Genomic DNA, 16,446 nt, shown 5'->3' on the forward strand with positions numbered 1-16,446 from the left:
TTTAGGACCCCAGGTTTCAGCAAAACTGCCAGAAACTTCTGCCCGAGGCCATAAAAAGACATTGCATGTACTGTGTGAAAAGTCCTAATTGCTCTGTAGCTCAAAGAGAAATACCACTCAGTTGTTGAGAATGCAAAGCTAAATCTTCAGCATTATTAAAACTGTCAGGGGAATATAAACAAAACATAAGTGACATGAGTTTCTAAAGTTTTCTCGACTCCCGCTTATGGGTCCTTGATCCTAGAAATTTGGCCAGTCTTTCTCATTTCAGCCAAATTCTTTCTCATTCGGCAAAGCCTTGGAACCATTAAAAGCAGATTCCATGGGTATCCTGATTCTCTGCCTTCTTTTGGAGCTGAAGGCCAATAAGCACTTAAGTTGCAGAAACGTAGAAGGAAGATGAATGAAAGAACATGTGCCCAAAACTTCATTCACCCCCCAGGGGCCCCAATCTCATCCTGCACATCCACAGAAACTGAGAGACAAAAATATAATACTACCCTACCTTAGAAGGCTTTGTAAGGATTAGTGACATGATATACGCAAAGCGCTTTGAGCACTCAGGGGAAGAATGCTACATAAATTCTGATCTTTCCCCATTTGAAAGGACAGCATCCAGATTTTGAGGAATCTCTATAGGGCTTAATAGAGCATTATTGCTTCCCCCTTCACATTTGGGACATGTGCAGAGAGTTGCACACCCAAGCAGTGTATTGGGGCATTCCAGGGAACAGGAGATTAGTGCATGGCTTCCATATCACAAACCAGCCTTTTCTATTGCTCTGTGCTGCAAGTTACTCAACACCAAGAGTAATTCTTCAATATATTTTTTAAGAAATAAACACTGGCAGAAAATCAAAGAATGTACTGAAAGCCCATGAAAGGCGTTTTCAAACTAAACATGGAAAGAATGCAAGAGATAGAAGTGGTTCTGTGGTATCAGATGATGTCCAGCTTTCGTAAGAGTAACATTCTTCCTTCATTATATGCTCCCTATAGAAAATGGAAATCTCTACATTCCCATATGCTCTGTGCCTTTGGTGTTATTCCTTAAACTTCTCTTTAATTTTCATCTCTCTCTCTCTCTATGCACACATACTGTGCTGAAAAATGGACAGTGTGGCTGTAAATATTTTTCACTCTTTTAATAGGAAATCAGAATTCACATTTTTAACAGGTCTCTGCACACCAAACCAGTATACCTACCTCCTTCATAAGTATCTACAGGCACCACCACCCCAACTTACGCAGGGGTTACGTTCCGGGCCCCTGCATGCACAAGTGAAATTTGTTAAGTGGGGAGCACCCTCTAAACACCCTTTAAACATCCTCTCTGCCGCTCTTTCTTCAATCCATACCAAAAATACTGTATTCAAAAATATCCACAACTAGAATTGAAGATCTGGGGCCGGCAGGAGGCAGGAGGAAGCAAGGGAAAGAGGCTGCTGCTGCTACGCTACCCCACATGTCAGCTGTTAGATGGGGAGGCTGAGCAGCATAAACAAAGCCCCACTGCGCCTCTGGTCTCTTCAGGGCTTCATTCACCCTCACTGACATTCTCTTTGGGCTCTAGGGAGGGTCTCCTCACAAGCCATGTGGACTCTCCAGTTCTCTCCCGCCATTTCCGGGTTTGAATTGAATTATTTACATCCCACCAACGCAGGTATATGTGGTCACGTGCGAGTTGATTATACATAAGTAGGGGAATGCCTGTACTGTATTTTGGAGTGATCTCCAACCACTGCAAAATCTATAAAAAAAGAAAAGAAAAGAAACCCTGACATCATTCACCCGCAACCCAGCACCGGAGATCTGCAGTAGTTTTGCCAATGCTTATAGACACATTCCCCATCCCCATTTTGATGATCGTCCACACATTTGTTGAATCGTCCAAATATGTATTTTGGTGCAAATTGGAATGTACACCTGATGCAGGGCTATAAGTTGTAACACATGGCTAGCCCACAGTTACAGCTGCTTTGAGGTTTTTACTACAATCAAATGTACAAATTTTATTAAGTAAATAAATTTTAGGCACCAGCATTTTGTGTTATTTTCACGAATAAACACATTTATGTGCAGAATTTACTCCACCATATACATTTTTCTACACATTAGTCGAATGGACAACTGAATTGCAAAATTTAAGGAAGTGCAAACTTCAAAGGATGGCTGTGTCTTGATTCACATTTTGTTTTGGGAAGGGCAGATTAGATAGGTTCACCTGTAAATGCAACCCAAAACAAATTTCTCCCATCCCTAACTGCAGCTCACCTGAATGGTGCTTTTGTTTCCGCCATTAGTGGATGACCATTGTCAGATGCTGAAGGTGGTTGCTTGTGAGTAACCAGGCAGGACACTGACTTGTCTTTTACAGGTTTTATTGTGCAAACTATTTACAGTGCAGTTCTACAAAGTTCATGTCCGTCTTAGTCACTTGCAGAATCCGGGAGTGGCCCCTTCCGGCTTCTCCCCCAACATAAGAACTTCAGCACCCCAAGCCTCCTCCTCCCCTCCTTGCGTTTCACCCTTCTGCACAAGCTGGGCGATGGAAGTGGCATGCGTCCCTCCTGGCCAGCCTGGCAAGGTGAGGCGCTGGGGTTCTCAGCAGCATCCTCAAGCCCTTTCCTCGCTTGGCTGGCCCCATCCCTCTCTTCTCCACTGGAGGTGTGGCTTTTCCCACCGCTGGAAGAGGAACTGCTCCTCAGGAGTTTCGGAGGCTCTCTGTATCCCAACGGCCCCCCTGCCTCCTTCCCCTGTTCCGATGGCAGTCCCCTGACAACCATATATGCTGTAAGCTGCCCAGAGTGGCTGGGGAAACCCAGCCAGATTTGGGCAAGGGTCTATATAATAAAATTATTATTATTATTATTATTATTATTATTATTATTATTATTATTAAGCTAACACACACTTTATTGTCCTTTGTTCCATGCTTCTCAATGTACTTCTTCCTTGCTCTATTTATCCTGAAACTGGCTGTCTTCTGCTTTGACACTTGTTTTCTTTCTTACTGTAATTCGACACCTCTTCATATTCTGTCATTCTTAGGTGCCCATACTGACTGCAGTGTGAGTATGTCCTTTGCTCTGGAGCCCCTTAACAGTATTTGCCTGAGTCTCTGTGAGGGATGAAACTCTAGACGAGAGGTTTTCAACCTTTTTGGATCCACAGCTTGCTTGACCAACTACATTCTTTCTGCGGCTTCCCTTTGGGGCTCAAAAGCCCAGTTGCCTGCAAAGCTGGCAGCCCCTCACCCCTTTTCAAACCCTCCCTTGTGGAGTGTTCCTTCAGCCTCCTCTCTTCTCCCCTCTCCTCGGGAGTCCTCTGGGCAGCCGCAGCTGCCACCCCTGGTCTCTGAGCTGGCCCCCCTGCCCCCAAAGAGAGGTGCCTCCTCACACTGCCCTACAGGGGCCTGGGAAGCACCCACTGGCCATCCCCAGAGGCACCATTCGCCTGGGGAGCTTGTAGTTGGGACTGCTTCAGCTGTGCAAGCCTTTGGGAAACAGAGGTGTGAGAGAGCATTAGAGGAAGGGTGGAAGGAAAGAGGAACAGAGGCCAGTGTTACCCACGGCACCCCTGGTTATCATTCAAGGCACCCCAGGGTGCCACGGCACACTGGTTGAAAACCACTGCTCCAGGCTGCTTACCTGACTCCTGTGTCGGCTTTCTTTACAGTGCAGGTGAACTGAAGTCCTTCTGTTGCTACATCTGCCACTCCCTTACAGTTTGCAGGTTTGCGCAGGGCCTCACCTCAGTGGATCTAGTTGAGATATAAACAAATGGGAGTGGAGTTGGGCTTGATAATACGAAGGTCAAGATGTCAGCATTTCCCCTCCCTTTTGCTTTCAGTGGCTGCAGGCAGGGTTGAGTCATCTTGTATAATAAACTTCTTTTTTCAACTCATGTCCCAGAGCATGGCAACATACTTATTACTCAAGGCCAGGGTTGGTTCCTATAGGAATTGTGATAAATAAGAGGAAGCCCATGATGTACACAGGAAAAATCTGCAAGAATCCATGATTCATGTTTTCTGTCACAGCGATAAAGGAAACATAGCTCTACTGCAGGTGCAACTATGCTCCTTTCTCTGGAAAATAAGCACAGCTCATCAAGATTTTTATAACTGTGTAGGATATTAAAAAAATCATTTTGCCCTTTGTCACTCCCTGTTAACCACTAGTTTTCCTGCAGTATATTCAGTGCTTTTTTCTAAAAAATATGTTTAGGGGGACTCTCATTTTCCTACTCATATTGAAATATTGCACTTCAATGAGACCAAACTTAGATTCACAAAATGTTTAGGGGTATGCGAACCCCTGCGTCCCCCCCCCCAGAAAAAAGCACTGAGTAGATTTAACCAAAACATTTATAAAATGCTCAATATCGAAACTGGATCATATCAAGCATATTTAGACTAGAGACAAAGAGCTGATGAAGGTATGATAGAGACATGGTTGCAAATAAAATCAGATTTGTAATCTTAGAACTTGGAATCATACAAAGAAATGCACTTCCATGCAATGCAATTCAGGACTGCCAAAAGGACACACTCCTTAATGAATGGAATTAGCTATCATAACATGCAGGCTTAGATGACTTCTTTATTTTTTATTGAGCTTTTTCAAGTAAACAAAGATCGCATTTGCATAATAGCAAACAAGATGGTTAAGACATAATGATGAACTTAGACCTGATGCTACTTGTGGATGCACAGGAAAAAAGAAAACACACACACAATCATGAAAAAATATACAGGCTGCAATATGGAAAGCCAACGATGATAGTTTATAGATTTTAAGCTAAGGACCAAAATTGTTTAGGTTCATAATGGACAATATAGATCTGGGGGAAAGACTGCTCCCTGTTGTCTCAAAACAAATTCAGCAAACAGAGATTAAGGGCTTATTATCCAAATTTACCTTTCCTCCACTCTTTCCAAGTGTGGTCAGTGATTTAAAACAGCATGTTGGAGCACCTTTATTTTTTTTTTATTTTTTGCTCCAGAGCTTTCCTTGCAAAAGCCCACTCTTTAAAGCTCGATTGGAGCAAACGTCATTCTGTGGAAAACATGAATTGACGTTTGCTCTGATTAAGATTTAAAGAGTGGTTTTCACAGATAAAGCTCAGGACAGATTTTTTTAAAATCCATTTGGACACAGAACTTTAAAGTGCAGACCTCTGCCTGGCAAAAGAGGGGCAAAAAGTAAGTGTGGATATGACCCAAGTAACTGAGATTTTTTAGATTTAAACTCTCTAAATTGTCTGTTAAAAGTGCCCCTTTTTTGCAGCTGGCCTTCTGACATGTTAGTAGGGCTTCCTTGCAAGAACAAAAGTAATCCTGTATCTCTGCTGTTTCTGAAAGTTATCCTCTCACAATTTAGATGAGTATCCATTATTAATCTAAGATGAGCTATCTGTAGACTGGAACCTTTGAAATGTAATATCTAATAATGGATATTGGCACTGAATGCTGTTCTTTCCATGCTTATCATCTGGGGCCCAGGACCTGCACATCTCTGAGGGATTTCTGGAGGCCAGATAGGTTTTTTAATATAAAAAAGGTATACACATTTTTTTTAAGTTCCATTGTGTATTACACATTTATGCAAGGCTCTTTGGTAGGCTAAGAAAAAACCACACCAAGAACTCTGGCCAATATAAGTTTCAATAGTGGGAGTGGTCCCTACTTGCAAATCAATAGTCAATTGTAACAAAAACTAATCATTCAAAAGTATGTATTCTGACAAGGATTCCAAACTCAAACAGAAATTTCAAACTCAAACTCATAAGGATATGTATAACACAATTTGTTACAGTATTAGAGATAAGAGTTTATGAGTAGAGATAAGTTCATGTTAGTCCATAGTCAAATTTGACGTGAAGATCTTAGTTTCAATCATTGAGCAGAAGTCAGAAGTCAGTTATGGATCAGAGACCAGGACAGGGCCCTGTGTCTTCCTGAACACGCAAACACTCAGATGGTGGACAACTTTGACGGCTGTAAAAAGAGGATTGGACAAATTCAATGGTACTCTGAGCCATGTTGACTCTTGCCCTCCTTCCACGGTCACAGACAGTCATGTTTCTGAATGACAGTTGCTAGAGACCACAGGAGGGAGGAGTGCTCTTGCACTCGGGTCCTGTTGAGAGTTTCCCACAGGCATCTGGGTTGTCACTGTGAAAACAGGATGTTGGACTAGCATACTACGCAACTGTCCCATTTTAAGCATTACATCCTAGCTTCTGATCCCAATCCCGGGTGCCCTGTTTTGGCTGCCATACTCTGACCACGCCAGAAGACAGGACCAAAAGATGCAGATTTTTTTCATCCTGCGCTGTGGAACATGTCAGTTGGAAGTAAAACATACCTTGCCCCCTCCCCCACAAGCCCACGTCACCAATCTTCTTCCTCCTTCCACCATGGCTTTCCAGCCAATGTACTTCCGGAAGCCATTACCGCTGCGTTTCAAATCTTAGGAAAATAAACTTTATACTGTTTCGCTGGTTGCTCATGGAGCTAACCTAACATAAAATGTAACCAGCTCCCATAACCTTAATTTTATAGTAACAAACAATATTTCAAAGGACTTCTGCTTATCATGGGAATTCTGAGACTTCACTGCACGCTAGGTTTACAGATAAATGTGCCATGAAAATAAGAGACTTTTTGATTGCTTTGAGGTGTTGTTTTTTCTACAATCAAGCAGTGTATGAAATAAAATTAATTTATGGCATTTTAAAAAAAAAGAAATCACCCTGCAAAACAAAATGCCTGTTTGATTAAATTCAGAGCTTAATCAAATAAGCCCAATATTTCCTCTCTATCAACTTCAGGCCTCTTCTTGCGTTTTTAAAGGCAAGGTTCACGGCTGTCTTCTCTCACAGTTTTCTCTTGGAGGTAAATTCATTAATTATAGCTGCATGTATCTTCAAACACAGGTGTGGCTTGTGAAACTGTACCCATAAGTAAAGATTTATTTCCTCACATGTACATTCTATTTTCTTTTTTTCCCCCATGACTGTGCTTGCACTGGCATTCTGCATCAGTTTGGGATATATATATATATATATATATATATATATATATGCACACAATCAGCTCAATCCAATAATTCCTTGCAGGCACAGAACTTCCATCACTCATACAAATCTTCCACCCACAAGCGTTTTCCCATACGCTTTAGTGGAGGGGGGCAGTTCTGTGCACACATCCCTTTGCTTTCCCACTACATCTCATTAACCTACTTACAGACCTGTTTTGCACCATGACTTCTACTTCTACTTCTTCTTCTTCTCTCTCTCTCTCTCTCTCTCTCTCTCTCTCTCTCTCTCTCTCGTACTGCAAAACATACAACTGCAAAGAATAAAAATGTGGTCTACTATGAATGGTTTCACACAAACTATACCACTGGCGGGAAACCTGCAACCATCAAGATGCTGCTGGACCACAATTCCCGTAATCCCTGCCTACAAACAATGCTGGCTAGAGCTGATGGGAGAGTCAGGTGGCACCTGGAGAGTCGGGTGGCACCTGGAGAGTCGGGTGGCACCTGGAGAGCCACATTTCTAGAGTAAAGGGGAACTCCTGCATCTCGTGCAAGAAGGAAGTCGTGTGAAGATCTATGTATGCTCCCAGAGCAGAAGCCACTCATGTACCTCTCGGCAGGCAGAGCAGGCAAGTTGTCCCTTCGGCTGACATCACACTGGAAAGGGACAAGCTTTGCATGCAGATAAATGTTTGATCCCAGGCAATTCTTGTCAAAGGTGTCATGCCGAAGGTGGTGGCAAAGAACTCTGTCAAGCACCTGGAGAGCCACTTCCAGTGAGATTGGCAATGCTAGGCTAGAGACGGAGAAATAGTTTGATATGGTAGAATGAAGCTTCCTTTCGTAGAATCACAGAATTGTAGAGCTGGAAGGGACCACAAGGGTCATTTAGTTCAACCCCCTGCGATGCAGGAATCTCAGCTAAAGCATCCATGACGTCCAACCTCTGTAATCCTTTGTTTACAAAGAGAACTGTTCATAAACCATCATCATCCCATGTGATGCTATGCACCACGTTTAACTATTAAACTATCTCCTGTGTTAGATCTGTTTTCCATAGGAAACTGCCTATGTCAGGGCAGTCTATTTGTCCACCTCAATCAGAACTGTCTGCTCTGAATTTATTCTGTTCATATATGTGTGTGTGTGTGTGTGTGTGTGTGTTGTTTAGTTGTGTCCGACTTTTCGTGACCCCATGGACCAGAGCACACCAGGCACTCCTGTCTTCCACTGCTTCCCGCAGTTTGGTCAAACTCATGTTAGTAGCTTCGAGGACACTGTCCAACCATCTCATCCTCTGTCATCCCCTTCTCCTTATGCCCTCCATCTTTTCCAACATCAGGGTCTTTTCCAGGGAGTCTTCTCATGAGGTGGCCAAAGTATTGGAGCCTCAACTTCAGGATCTGTCCTCCCAGTGAGCACTCAGGACTGATTTCCTTTAGAATGGAGATAGATATATAGATATATATATATATATAGCACATTAAATATGGCCATGCTCAGATTCTGCTCAGTATCCTGCCAATGCACCAAAATCTGAGAAGTTTCACCCAGAAATAGAAGTTATTTCCACAAATAATTGGCCAATTTCAAAGCTGTTAGGAAGATTGTTACCTAGCACCACTGGTGTATCCCCATAGTGAAGGGTGCTGTAGACATTACTTTATGAGCGCACTCCCTAAGAGATCCTGGGCAAAGCCTCAAAGGATACCAATGATTCAGAATAATTTATGCATGTGTGCCATTAACCGCTAAATTTGTCAGTGCCTTGCACGCTATAATGACTTAGCGATCTTTGCATGTTTTCTAATTACTGGAGCCCCTTCTTGCTCTTAAAATTATGCCTTCATGTTCTATGTAATTACCCTAAAGGGGTGAGATCAGAAGTTGTGCGTCACCTGCAAGATTAAAAAACAAAAACATGGATTTTATTCTTTCTCCCTTTCATTCTCTACCTATATTGGCCAACTAATCATATCAATAAAAGTACGTCTTGCTTTTCAACTTGCAGGTGATAATTTGGGCATTTTCCAGAGACAGTTACTAAAGGTTGAACCTGTTTGTACTGAAATGATTGCTTCAAATGTAATTCCACTTGTGTTTTGCTCCTTAAATGTCACACTGCAGTGCCCCCTGCTGGTGGAGATATCCTAAAGTTTGAACAAAATCATTGGAGTTGCTTGTGCTTTTTAGCGACGCTCTTCTCACAGCAAGAAACCTAATATTTCGCAACAATCTTAATCTCATAGTTTTTCTTATCCCAGCACTTTGGGAAATCACACAATTTCTCTTCTTGAAAAAGACAAAATTGGTGCCTGTGCAGCAATGCTGTCTTGCCAGCCGTGAACTACATCCCAAATTGGAGCTCTGTTGCTTAAGCGTTTCATAGAATTGTAGAATTGCAGACTTGGATAGAGCCCTGAAGATCATCTATTCCAACCCCTAGCAATGCAGGGATCTCATCTAAATCATCCATAACAGATGGTCATCCAAGCTCTCCAAGAAGAGGCGTTTGGATTTGATATCCTGCTTGTCTCAAAGTGGCTAACATTCTCCTTTCCCTTCCTCCCCCACAACATGCTGTGAGGTGAGTGAGGCTGAAAGACTTCAAAGAAGTGTGACTAGCCCAAGGTCACCCAGCAGCTGCATGTGGAGGAGAGGAGACGCGAACCCAGTTCACCAGATTACGAGTCCACCACTCTTAACCACTACACCACACTGGCTCTCCAAGGAAGGAGATTCCAGGTCCTTTAATTGCAGGTGTCGAGGCCTGACCCTGGAATCATTTGTATGTGCTCTACTAGCAAACTGCAGTCTCTCCCCCCACCCCAAATGTTTGGAGGAGCCAGGTTCACCTCCCTCCCAGGAGTGGTAAAAGCAGCTTCAGACCTCATACTTGTGAGATCCTCAATATCCAAACACAACCAGTGGCAAGATTGCAATCCCCAGGCTACTTCTCTCACCTCTCACAGGACTTTTGGTTCACCACATGACCCAGAAAGGGACGCGGGTGGCGCTGTGGGTAAAAGTCTCAGCGCCTAGGGCCTGCCAATCAAAAGGTTGGTGGTTCGAATCCCCGCGGCGGGGTGCGCTCCCGTTGCTCGGTCCCAGCGCCTGCCAACCTAGCAGTTCGAAAGCACCTCCGGGTGCAAGTAGATAAATAGGGACCGCTTACTAGCGGGAAGGTAAACAGCGTTTCCGTGTGTGGCTCTGGCTTGCCAGAGCAGTGATGTCACGCTGGCCACATGACCCGGAAGTGTCTCCAGACAGCGCTGGCCCCCGGCCTCTTGAGTGAGATGGGGGCACAGCCCTAGAGTCTGTCAAGACTGGCCCGTATGGGCAGGGGTACCTTTACCTTTATGACCCAGAAAAACTGCCTGTGGACAAACGTCGGCTCCCTCGGCCTATAGAGCGAGGTGAGCGCGCAACCCCAGAGTCGTCCGCAACTGGACCTAACAGTCAGGGGTATCTTTACCTTTTTATGCCTTCTGGACTCCTAGGTCAGCAGGCTTGTGTTTCTTCAGGTTATCTACGATCCTGACACTTCTCTTTCTTTAGAAATGAAGTGCTGCTTGCTGAGCCTACAGGATCTGAAACAGCATGCCAGAGAAAGCAGGTGTGGCATATTTATTTTTATTTTTTGATGGTGCACTTAATTATTGCTGATTTGGAAGTGGGAACTTTTTGATACACACCAGCATAAGCCAATGGTGCTTTTTTTCTGCCAGAAACTCTTTTACAATTGTTTGCTATACCTCATAGAGATCAAACAGGCATGGTTATGAGTGGAAATTTTGAAACTGTGCCAGATTCATTAAAAAGGATACTGGCTCATGAGTAGGGGTTGATTTTGGGTTCAGAGGGTGTTTTCTCTCTCCCTCCCCCCCTTTTTTTTAATTTGCATTGCAACATTTATTTATTTAAAAACATTTTCCTGCTGTGTCTTGTACATGCAGAAACACCTGTGCTGTTACAGAGCTGACCTACTTATCCAAAAATAATTTTTCCTGTGTGGCTGTAACCACTTAAAAATATGTTATTCCTAGGCGAACTAAATTCATAGGGGAGATATTCCAGATCTTTTAATTTACAGGCATATTGGATGGCTGAAGAGACTGGCAACGGGTGGCAATATTTTTTAACCTTTTGTGTTGTCAGTTCAAATACAGTGCATTCAGCATACACTGTACAGATTTCCTCAGTCAAGCTGCGTATATGTTTGAAAGTGCTTAGCCAGTTTGGTCCATTGGAGAATGTATTAGATTTATGCCTAGGACAATGCTTGCCCCATTATGAACTCATTTGGTGTCTTTGGGTCAGTCAGCCTCAGCTATCCATCTGTAAAATTAAAGAATTATTTGCATGCTTCTTATCTACGCCGTGTAGGTATGGGAAATCAGGACACATCTGCTGACAATATACAAAAGGCACCAACTATCTGCACTTTCCAGAAACAAATTTAGTTCTGAAAGGCTTCCTCAGCTGGATAAATGGATCTTTGCCATGGATATCTTATTTTGTAGGGTTTTGGTTTTCTTTTAGATGTATATGCTGTTTTTGTGCTGTTTCTAAACTGTTTTTGCTGTGTTTATTGTACATCACCTTGAGACAATTGTATCAAAAATGAATAATATCATCATCAAATTTCTTATTGGACCCCACATAGAGCCTTAATAGCAAAAGGACTGACAGTTCAAACTAGGAGGGGGAGTCACTTGCCCAGGAACAAGGTCCACATTTAATCCAGATTCACATGGAGCAATTTTTTTAAAAAAGGCAGCCCCTTCTAGGATTCACATAGCCATTGTTCAAAGTTCCAGCAAGGCTGACAGTTGCTTGCCTTGGTGAAATGCCACTTACATATTCATTTAGATACCCAGGTGTTATGTACAACCCTAGCTTGCACCCACATTCCTTTGCCTGGATTATCTGTTTCCAGCATCTTGTCAAGTTATAGACTTAAATAACACACAGTTCTTTCCCACAACTATAAAGAATAATTTCACAGTCTCTTTTGCTGGCCTTGCCATTTATTCAGACATGCAAGTTCCCTTTCTGCTTCAGCACAGCAAGATTACTATCCATAATCTCTGATTCAAAAAATGCCTGCAGACTCTTGGAGGGATGGAACAATCACAGCCTCTGGAAAGAGGATCACTATGCATTTGGTGACTGAAACAAGATCATTCACATTGTTCCATTATTCCTCCAGCTAATGCATCTTTTCCTTTATTTCCCCTCCCCCCATGTATTGTTGCATCTCAACCAAATGGCCCTGTATTTCCTTATTAGCTTCACTTGCACCTTTCAGATATTTGCACAGTTCCTGTATACCTTGACATAATGCTTTGCATTTTGTCTCCCATTCATCAGCAAAACTCTTGTATGAATTAGACAACTCAATATGGGTGTTTTGTTCATTGTGGGGTCTCTCTTCCACGCTAGCTTGCTGCTGTATTTTTGCCTCCTTCACTTCTACTAAAAGATCTGCCACCTGTTTCCGTAGATTTTCATTTGATTTTTTCAGTTCACTGACTTCCTTTTCCATGCAGGACACTTCTTCTCTCTTGTTCTCCAGGTCATACTGAAGACCCACAATTTCACTTCTTTTTTCCCAAGCAAGAACCAGAAGTTCATCTGTTTTTGCCTTCAGTTCTGCAGCCAACTGAATGTTCTGATTATGCAAGAATTCTTTTTCATCCTCCCATTTTTTCTCAGAATACTTTATTGATGTCTGTAGCTCATCCAGCTTTAACTGTAGCTCTGCCTTTGCAGCATTGGCTACTGTGAGCTCTTCTTTCAGACGTCCTACATTTTCTTGAATGCGCTCCGACTCTTGAGCTGGCTTCCCCCCTATGGCTTTGGGCATCTTGGCCTTATCAGCCAATTCCAAGAAGACAGGCTCATCCCCTCCACCAGTGGGCAAAATGCAGGCCTCAATTGGCCTCTTTGGACTACTAGTGGCATCTCCCACTTCTGGCATAAATTGGCTCTCAGGCAATCTTCGTTTCTCCAAGATAAACTGCTCTACCTTTGGAACATTCAATGCAAGGCCTGCTTGGGACACACTCTGCACAGATCCTACCTCCTCATATTCTCTGGCAACCTGTTTCTCCTTTATTTCCCTTCTAAACATCGCTAATTCATACTTGTTCCTCTGCTCCCATTCTATCTGTTTCTGGTGCTCCATCTCTCTCTCGTTTCTTTTATTGTCCTTCATCATTAATTCCAATTCTTTCTGATTCTCTTTCGTTTTCTTCCTCTGTTCCGCTTCCAGACGTGTCATCTCCAGTACCTCCTTTATCCTCCAGTAGTCTATTGAGTCAAGATCCATAGCTGCATCCTTACAAGCCTCTTTTGACCTGGGTGCTTTGTTACAGGGCATTCTTTAATTTCTCTCCTCAGACCCAAACAAAGTTGTCACGCTTGTTCTGCAATCAAATTTTGAAGCATTTCAAGGTGACTCGCTGATTTTATTACACTGTTTCAAAAATCCCACTAACATGTATCTCACATATTCAAATCTTACAAATTCTCCTCTCAGATGCATCTCTTATATATTAATAACCCATAACTTCAAATCCCACACCGCTGAGGCCAAATTGTGAATCTGCTCTAGCAGATTTAGCTCCTATATATTAGGATCCTACTCTGCTACTAAATTTTGATCCCACTCTCACAGTTTTAACTCCTGTCTCACAGCTTTGGATACCACCAGGCTGCCAACAAATTGTGACATTTCCTGGGCAAATCTACAAGCTCCTGTCCCCAAGTTCTCACTAAAGTCAGTTCCTCAGCTACTCCTCTAAGTCCAGACTAAAAATACATGAAACTGCCTGTTCTACCTTTAAGAACAACTGTCCTAACTCTGTTACATATACTTCAATTATGCCTCTCATCTTGTTCCCCCTTTCCCTCAGACTCTCACAGCCAAATCTCTCTCCTTTCAACTGTCATTTTCCAACCGACTCTCTCTACCTGTCATTCAACTTTAACTCCGCCCACCATTCCATTCCACTTCTCTGCTGTCTGTCCTTATTGCACTCACTCTTCTGTCACAGTCAAGCGTGTGTGGGGCTCATGATGTGTAGCGAGGCCCTAACCAGGAAGGTGCTGCTATCCCGCCATAGAATCCCAACCAAAGTCTGAATCCCCACCTGAGTCATGCAGCAGTGCCTCCAGTGCTTTTTTTTCCTTAAAAAAATGTTTAGGGGTACTTTCATTTTGACTCAAGAAAATCACCATTTTATAGTTCAAATCAGGGGAAATAAATGCAGTAAATGGACAAAAGTACAGTCGTACCTCGGGTTAAGAACTTAATTCATTCTGGAGGTCCATTCTTAACCTGAAACTGTTCTTAACCTGAGGTACCCCTTTAGCTAATGGGGCCTCCCACTGCTGCCGCGCCACCACCGCACACTTTTTGTTCTCATCCTGAAGCAAAGTTCTTAACCTGAGGTACTATTTCTGGGTTAGCGGAGTCTGTAACCTGAAGCGTCTGTAACCTGAAGCGTCTGTAACCCGAGGTACCACTGTACAAAGAACAAGCTTCCATTTGAGATTCAGGAAACGTTGGGAAAGGAAATGAAGCTGCCATCGGAGGTGGTAACAATGAAACTGACCAATCATCATGCTAGATTCCGACTCCTACTTCACACATTAAACGCCCGCTTCTGTCTGAGACTCAGGAAACACTGTGACAGGAAATGAGGCCGCCATTGGGGGTAGCAACAGAACTGACAATTCACCACACTGTTCAACAGAACTAGCAATTCACCATGCTAAAGAAGAAACTAAAAAATTTAAAAGTTTTAGTTTCTTCTCCCGTTAGATTCACAAAATGTTTAGGGGTATGTGTCCCCCCAGGAAAAAAGCAGTGAGTGCCTGTAAAGCAGCAGCAGCGGGTTCCAATTAGATTTCACTGAAAGCCACCACTTCCCTACGAGCAAGGGAAGTTGCAAGGAAAGCAGGGAACCTGTGGGGGCACCACCTCTTGGGGTTCTGCTGCCTGAGGTGGCTGCCTCAGCCTGCCTCATGGCCAGGGAAGCGCTGGTCCTAACAAACAAAGGAATTGAGGAGGGGGTGAGATCCAAATGAGGTGGTTTGAGGTGGGAGAGGTGTTTTGGCAAGCAGGTGATGGTAGGCAGGGCTGGTGAGTGAAATGAGCAAGGACACAGCATAATAAATATATGTACACTTCCATTTCCAAGAGTGTGAAGGGAAGATGGGGCAGTGCTGCTTTGTCTTTGAAGCTCAGACATCAAGCAACTGAAAATTGGTCAAAATTGTGTGAGTGATCGGACTTCTGGGTTAGCGCCATCGGCAATGGCGGAGTTCCTCTGACCGAGAGGAACCTGCTCCGTGGAAATCGGGTCTTGCCGCCGCGGCAAAGGCCCTTTTTCTTGTGGACAATTGGACTCTAAACAAGTACTCGTGAGTAGAACGGAAAATTGGATTTTGAAATACTTGAAATTCTTTAATTTGGCACCAAAGCGGGAAGGTTCTAAACAGGAAGTCCGCCTTCCGCTTTTTGTAAATAGACTGAAGCAAAGACGCCATAAGCTAAAGTCGTTGAAAGCTTTTGACAAAGGATTAAATTTCCATCGGACAAAATCATATAACCCCCCTTGGAAGCAGGAGAAGAGGGGGGTAGTCTCGGATTTAGTGTGCCTGCAGGAGAGAGTCAAAATTAAATTGCCACTGCTCCGAGCCTGGAAAAGGTCTGCCAGTTGACGTTCGGGGAAAGTTTATTGACAGAACGGATTTGACAGTTAGCACAAGAAAGATACTGTTTCCATTTGCCCTCTTTTGCGTTCAAAAAAAAGGAGGAAAAAGTAACCGAAAATTGAAGCTATTGTTATTCGTTTGAGTCGTGTTCAAAAAAATTGTAACAAGTGAAACTGTTCCCCTCTAGAGGGAGCCTGTGAAACTGTTGCAGGAAAGTAACAAGGAGAACCCCAGCTGCAAGATAAAGACTCTGAGAACCAGAGACTGACCTTGGACTTTTTCAAAATGTTGATAGGAGAAGCTATTGTGACTGCTTTATATAAGATAAATTATACGCTGGAACAGCTCCACAAAAAGACAGAGGCCACGATATTTAAAATTGACAACTTGGAGCAGAAAGTGACTAACTTGAGCCAAAAAGTGAGTATCAATACAGAAACAATTCAGGAGTTGGCACAGGAACATATCTTGGCAGGACAAATGGTGGAGGAAAAGGAGAAAGGTGATGTTGTGGAACTTAAAGTTGTACAAGCAGGTCCCTTAACTTCTCAGAAGCAAGTTGTGGATTACAAATCGAGGTCATTCAAGATTGAACTTAGCAAAAGCCAATTTTGGAGGTTTGGATCCCGACTTGGATTGAAGAAGGAAAGTTGGAAAGATTCCTCTATCC

The 16,446-nt window shown here is 43.2% G+C and overlaps 1 protein-coding gene across 6 annotated transcripts; it reads right to left on the reverse strand.

Annotated features, from left to right (window-relative positions):
• Nucleotides 1-1,130: 1,130 nt before the first annotated feature.
• Nucleotides 1,131-14,185, reverse strand: LOC128417228 (nucleoprotein TPR-like). 6 transcript variants are annotated; one of them, XR_008331413.1, is made up of 4 exons: nucleotides 13,895-14,159; nucleotides 10,525-10,639; nucleotides 3,651-3,763; nucleotides 1,131-1,750 (listed from the first exon to the last, which is right to left on the reverse strand). XR_008331413.1 is itself a non-coding variant. In XM_053395614.1 (2 exons), exon 2 carries the CDS (start codon nucleotides 13,432-13,434, stop codon nucleotides 12,262-12,264), a length of 1,173 nt encoding a protein of 390 aa, XP_053251589.1. In that variant the 5' UTR covers nucleotides 13,435-13,480; nucleotides 13,895-14,160; the 3' UTR covers nucleotides 11,587-12,261. The 6 variants fall into 6 exon arrangements, 1 of the variants encoding a protein (XP_053251589.1); XR_008331416.1 differs by lacking the exons at nucleotides 1,131-1,750; nucleotides 3,651-3,763 and adding exons at nucleotides 7,316-7,342; nucleotides 9,040-9,199 and having other exon boundaries at nucleotides 13,895-14,185; XR_008331417.1 differs by lacking the exons at nucleotides 1,131-1,750; nucleotides 3,651-3,763 and adding exons at nucleotides 7,316-7,357; nucleotides 9,040-9,199 and having other exon boundaries at nucleotides 13,895-14,185.
• Nucleotides 14,186-16,446: the final 2,261 nt, after the last annotated feature.

This window comes from Podarcis raffonei, chromosome 7, assembly GCF_027172205.1.
Source record: "Podarcis raffonei isolate rPodRaf1 chromosome 7, rPodRaf1.pri, whole genome shotgun sequence".
Taxonomy (NCBI): Eukaryota; Metazoa; Chordata; class Lepidosauria; order Squamata; family Lacertidae; genus Podarcis; species Podarcis raffonei.